General features: G+C 58.7%; 2 protein-coding genes across 2 annotated transcripts in view; both read left to right on the forward strand.

Moving 5' to 3' along the window:
* The first annotated feature begins 56 nt into the window (after positions 1 to 56).
* On the forward strand, positions 57 to 5,576 carry DDX41 (DEAD-box helicase 41). Its single transcript, XM_005418901.2, has 15 exons — positions 57 to 210; positions 290 to 364; positions 690 to 750; positions 1,394 to 1,530; positions 1,676 to 1,748; positions 1,925 to 2,078; positions 2,174 to 2,310; positions 2,486 to 2,648; positions 2,737 to 2,868; positions 3,043 to 3,114; positions 3,331 to 3,427; positions 3,694 to 3,843; positions 3,975 to 4,046; positions 4,150 to 4,260; positions 4,407 to 5,576. Exons 1-15 carry the CDS (start codon positions 69 to 71, stop codon positions 4,541 to 4,543), a joined length of 1,713 nt encoding a protein of 570 aa, XP_005418958.2. The 5' UTR covers positions 57 to 68; the 3' UTR covers positions 4,544 to 5,576.
* DOK3 (docking protein 3) overlaps positions 5,233 to 5,871 on the forward strand; it is a 4,206-nt gene continuing 3,567 nt past the window's right edge. The window contains exon 1 of the mRNA XM_005418902.1: positions 5,233 to 5,289. Within this exon, the coding sequence (XP_005418959.1) occupies positions 5,233 to 5,289 (57 nt within the window). The remainder of the gene's footprint in view (positions 5,290 to 5,871) is intronic.

Below are 5,871 nucleotides of genomic sequence, written 5' to 3' on the forward strand. Positions count from 1 at the left end.
CCCCCCCCCCCGTCGGGCGGCTCCCTCCGCCTCCGTCCGCGTCATTCCAGCTGCAGAAGCTGCTGCAGATGCGGCGGAAGGTGGTGTCGGAGGAGGAGCAGCGGGACAGCGGGAGCGAGCAGCGCGGGGACGAGGATGACATCCCGCTGGGGCCCCAGTCCAACATCAGTCTGCTGGACCAGCACCAGCACCTCAAGGAGAAGGCGGAAGGTAAGGGAGGGGCTGGTGGCGGCACTGGGTGGCTTTCAGGGGACAGCAAACCCCCTCATTGTTTCTTGTATTCCCCCAGCTCGGAAGGAGTCAGCCAAGGAGAAGCAGCTGAAGGAGGAAGAGAAGATCCTGGAGAGTGTGGCAGAGGGCCGAGGTGAGTGGGAGCTCTGTGTCTCAGATGTGTCTCCAGAGCTCCCAGGGCAGCAGGAGAGCTGCTCCCTGCCTTGGGAGTGCTCATAGTCAGGGGTGGGGCTGGAGGTGACAATGGGTGCCCTCAGCTGGCACTGCCTGCCTTAGCTGAGACACGGCTGTGACAGGGCTCTGGGCACAGCAGTGCTGGGTGTTCCTGTGCCAGAGGGGCTGTCTGTGCTGCTGCTCCTCCTTTTCTGTCTCCAGACGTGATCTCCCAAACTGTTTGCCCAGTGAGGTTGATGTGGATGAGGAGAGTTTGCTCTGACTGATGATCTTTGTTCCTGCAGCTCTGATGTCAGTGAAGGAGATGGCCAAGGGCATCACCTATGATGACCCAATCAAAACCAGGTAAGTTTCACAGCACAGCTCAGAAGTTGTCCTTCTGAAAACATCACTGTGTCTGAAGAGAACTAAAACCCACAGAGTCTTGGCAGGAGCAGTGCAGCTGTGCATGCAGCCTCTTGCCTGAGTGGCTGGATTTGTGTCATTATCTGTAAAGTCAAACGCTGTTGAGTCACATTGCGTGTTGTTTTGTATACAGTAAGGCTTGATAAAAGACATTTATGTTAAACTAGAAGGCATGAGGGTTGGTCTTCAGGTCTGGGAAGTCACCAAGCCAGGGAAAGGGTCTGGAGGAGCCTTTGGAGCCAGTGCTGCTCGAGGCAGCAGTGTCAAGGTGGTGATTGATCAAAGATTGGGCTCAATGATCTCAGAGGTCTTTTCCAACTTCAGTGATTCTGAGGCAGCGTCAGGGAGATGATTGAGATGTCTCCAGACGTTTTTGGCACGTTCCATCCACCATCCATAGGCTGTTCTCAGCTGTTATTCATGGAACTGGCTCAGATCTGCTCCTATACTCACTCGTTGGGGCTACCTTTTTTATCTGGGAGGATATTGGAGGCCAGCAGGGAATTCCCCTGAATTCCTGCATGGGAGCTGTTGGTTCTGGCGCCCTGGCCTCACTGTGCACCTGTTTCTGTTGCTTCCACAGCTGGAGAGCCCCTCGCTACATCCTGGGCATGTCGGAGGCACGGCACGAGCGCGTGCGCAAGAAGTACCACATCCTGGTGGAGGGGGAGGGCATCCCACCCCCCATCAAGAGCTTCAAGGAGATGAAGTTCCCAGCAGGTAGGCCAGGAGTGGAGCCTGGAAGGGATCCCACCTTTTTCCTGGCTGTTGGCCTGAGGGGTGTTTGTCACCGGTGGAGGAGCTGATGTGGGAAAAGAGAGGAAATGGTTCAGGTCGTGAACGTGCCAACCTTGTTCTCTGACAGCTATCCTGAGAGGCTTGAAGAAAAAAGGAATCCAGCAGCCAACACCCATACAGATCCAGGGCATCCCCACAATGTGAGTGCTCTGTCCCCATCCCAGAGTACAGAGTGGTTGTTCCCACAGCCTGCTCAGGGGTGTGGACCGGGGGCTCTTGCGCTGTTGACAGATGCACGCTGTCACCCTGCTCAGCCCTGGAGGTTTGAGCTGTTCCATGATGTTCCTCCTCTTCATCGGCCCCATTTCTCTGGCAGACTCTCAGGAAGGGACATGATTGGCATTGCATTCACTGGCTCTGGGAAGACCTTAGTGTTCACCCTCCCTGTGATCATGTTCTGCCTGGAGCAGGAGAAGAGGCTGCCATTCTCTAAGCGAGAGGGACCCTATGGACTCATCATCTGTCCCTCGGTGAGTGCCAGGAGGAGGCTGTGATTGACTTGCAGTGGCAATCCTGAGTTCTGCCTGCACAGAGGTGTAGGAACGGGCTGGTTTTGTCTCTGCAGCGGGAGCTGGCCCGGCAGACCCACGGCATCCTGGAGTACTACTGCCGCCTGCTGCAGGAGGATGGGCTGCCCCCGCTGCGCTGCGCCCTCTGCATCGGGGGCATGTCTGTCAAGGAGCAGATGGAAACCATCAAACAGTAAGACCTTCTGGGGGAGTCCGTGGGGCTGGAGCTGCTCTGTTTTCTGGCAGGGAGCTGAGGAGTGGCACCCTGGCTTGAGGAGAGCATAGGGGTGAAAGTTGTGTGTCAGGGAGGCATCCTGCGTGGGGCCGGAACGCCAGGGGCCTGACTGCAGCCTCCTCTCACCCCACAGTGGGGTGCACATGATGGTGGCAACCCCCGGGCGCCTGATGGACCTGCTGCAGAAGAAGATGGTGAGCCTGGACATCTGCAGGTACCTGGCCCTGGATGAGGCTGACAGGATGATCGACATGGGCTTTGAGGGGGACATCCGCACCATCTTCTCCTACTTCAAGGTACTGAACTGCCACGATAGGAGCACCCTGAAGCTCAGTCCTGCATATGCCAGGTTGGGTGAGTGCTGAAGGCTTCCTCCCTGTGCAGGGCCAGCGGCAAACCCTCCTCTTCAGTGCCACAATGCCCAAGAAGATCCAGAACTTTGCCAAGAGTGCCCTGGTGAAGCCCATCACCATTAACGTTGGGCGAGCAGGTGCTGCCAGCCTGGATGTTGTGCAGGTGAGGTGTTTGGGTGCTCCCTCGTGCCTGTGTGGGAGGCCAGAAACATTCATGAGGGCACTTAATTCCTTTCTCTGCCAGGGAGCTGGGGTTCATGGCCCTCCTTCCCAGCTAAGGGATACCAAGCAGTGGCAGTTTCTCTGCTACCTGACCCATGTCTCTGCTTGTTCCTAGGAGGTGGAGTATGTGAAAGAGGAGGCCAAGATGGTGTACCTGCTGGAGTGCCTGCAGAAGACCCCTCCACCTGTGAGTATGCTGGGGACAGTGTGGTCATGCTGGGGCATGGGGGAGTTGGGAGGAGGGACCCCTGTGTGGAGTGGGCACGTGACTGAGCCATGCTGGGGATCAGCAGTGCTGCGTGCTCTGCTCAACAAGAGGGAATGGGCTTCCCCAGGGGCTGTGCTGGTGCCAGCAGTGCCAGCCTGCAAAAAGGGCTCTGATATGATGCCTGTGCTGTCCCAGGTGCTGATCTTCGCAGAGAAGAAGGCAGATGTCGATGCCATCCACGAGTACCTGCTGCTCAAGGGTGTGGAAGCTGTGGCCATCCATGGAGGGAAAGGTCAGTGTGTGTCCCAGAGAGGCCTGGGCTCCTGGTGTGACCCACTCCTGCCAGGCATGTGTGTGGCCATGGGAGGGACCAGCCTGGGCAGTTGTTGATGATGTGAGGAAGGGCTGTGACAGTGGGCTGTAGAGACCCCTCTGCTCCCTCACTGGGAGAAAGGCTGCTCAAGGAAGCGATGCTTGACTCTGAGGCCACAGTGTTTGCTGCAGTAGGTAGGGCTGGGAGCTTTGCCCTCACTGATCTTCTCCACTGGGCCTTTGCAGATCAGGAAGAACGGACAAAAGCCATTGAGGCCTTCCGGGATGGGAAGAAGGATGTCCTGGTTGCCACTGACGTCGCTTCCAAGGGCCTGGACTTCCCAGCCATCCAGCACGTCATCAACTACGACATGCCAGAGGAGATTGAGAACTATGGTGGGCACTGGGCCTTCTGGGAGGGGTCTGGAGGCCAGCAAGGCTCTGTGCCTGTCCCTGCAGTGTCCTGGGGCAGGGATGGTCTGTCACACTGTGCTCACCTGGGGCTGATCCTGTCCCTGTCTCCACAGTTCACCGCATCGGGCGTACGGGCCGTTCAGGCAACACTGGCATTGCCACCACCTTCATCAACAAGGCCTGTGGTGAGGAACAGCACAGGGCTGGGGCTGGGGGCAGCTGGGTGGTGACAAGGGGGTGTTCTGAGCAAGCAGGATGGCTTTGCCTGACCTGTGTCTCTGCCCCCAGACGAATCAGTGCTGATGGACCTGAAGGCTCTGCTCCTGGAGGCGAAGCAGAAGGTGCCACCTGTGCTCCAGGTGCTGCACTGTGGGGATGAGACCATGCTGGACATCAATGGTGAGAGACCCCAGTGCCACAGCATTGGGGAGACACTGGTGTAGCCCCTTGGTTCTGGGGTGGGGGCTGCTGTCCTGGTGTGGCACTGTGCTGCCCTGGCATGTCACTGTGCTATCCTGGCCCTGACCCCATCCCTCCCATTGCAGGTGAGCGAGGTTGTGCCTTCTGTGGTGGCCTGGGCCATCGCATCACCGACTGCCCCAAGCTGGAGGCCATGCAGACCAAGCAAGTCAGCAACATCGGCCGCAAGGACTACTTGGCCCACAGCTCGATGGACTTCTAGCCTGGAGGGTGTGCTGCTCCTGGGTGGGCCTGGGTTTCCTCTCAGCCCAGGGGCCTGTCTTGCTCTGCTGTGGGCCCTTTTCCAGGATTTTGGTCACTGGGACTGTTGCCAGCTCAGCCTGACGAAGGTCCTGTCCCAGAAGGAAATGGATGGAGCTGTGCTGCAACAGCCCATGACATCAGGGTGTGTTGGGCAAGCAGGTAGCAGTGCCTCAGGGCAAGAGAAAGCCCCAGGTGGGGCGACTGCTCTGCTGCCTCTGCCAGCCCCATGCAGTGGTGAGGTCAGGGTCTTGTGTTGGTCCTCACAAATCCACCCAGCTTCTCTGGGCCCATCTCCCTCACCTGGATTTGTGCATTCTCTGGTGGCTGTTCTGTCTCCCCAGACATGCTGGGAGGATGCAGGCAGGGTGAGGTGGAGCATGCTGGGCCCATGTCAGGCGCTCCCTGAGGTGCTTCCTGTGCTCTGCCCCCGCGTTCTGCCCCACTGCCCTGCTCTGAGGGGGAGGGCGGGCACATGGACACTCCCGTGGCCCAGCCTCTGCCCCCCATCCCACACCCCAAAAAGGGGAAGTCTCTGTGAGACGGAAGTCTGCCCCATGCCTTTCCTTTGACTGCAGCAGTCACATTTTCTGCGCTGCGGGTAGCCCGAGTCCCTTATCCTTGTGCTGGCTGCCAGGGTTAACTGGGCCCATGGAGAGACCAGTGAAGGATGGGATCCTTTATGTGCAGCACACCAAATTTGGAAAGGTAAAGGGTGGATTTGGGGTTGGTAGAGGGTTTTCCCTGATTTGTCATGAGGCTGGGCCCAGGGCTGGGCCCTCAGCAGCCTGGGAAGGGGCGACTGCAGCCAGACCCGTTGGAGCTGCCCTTGGGGGAGCCCTGGGCTCAGCAGCTCCATAAGTGGGGCTTTCCCGTGGGGCTGAGGGGACTCATCTGTGTGAGCACCCACTCTGGCTTGCCCATGTGTTGGGTTCTTCTTGCTTGATCACCGCGTGAGTCTCAATGGAAGAATAAACACGCGTTAATATGGCGCAGCTCCAGCGTTTGTGTGTGTGTGTGTGTGTGTGAGAGTGGGACCCTGGGCCAGCACGTGGGACGTGTCCCTGTGCCCCCCATCGGCCCGGCCCTGCGGGGCCAGCACCATCCAGCGACACCCTGGTGGCTTGGGCTGCTCCTCTGTGCCCTTGGAGGGGGCACTGGGTGCCACAGCCCTCGGGAAAAGGTATGGGTGACACGGTGAGAGTACCTGGGAGCTGTGGGGTGTGGGCAAAGTAGGTCCTGCTGGCACACTGGTCATGCCATGGCAGGGTGGCCATGTCCTGTGGGGCT

This window comes from Geospiza fortis, unplaced genomic scaffold, assembly GCF_000277835.1.
Source record: "Geospiza fortis unplaced genomic scaffold, GeoFor_1.0 scaffold55, whole genome shotgun sequence".
Lineage (NCBI taxonomy): Eukaryota > Metazoa > Chordata > Aves > Passeriformes > Thraupidae > Geospiza > Geospiza fortis.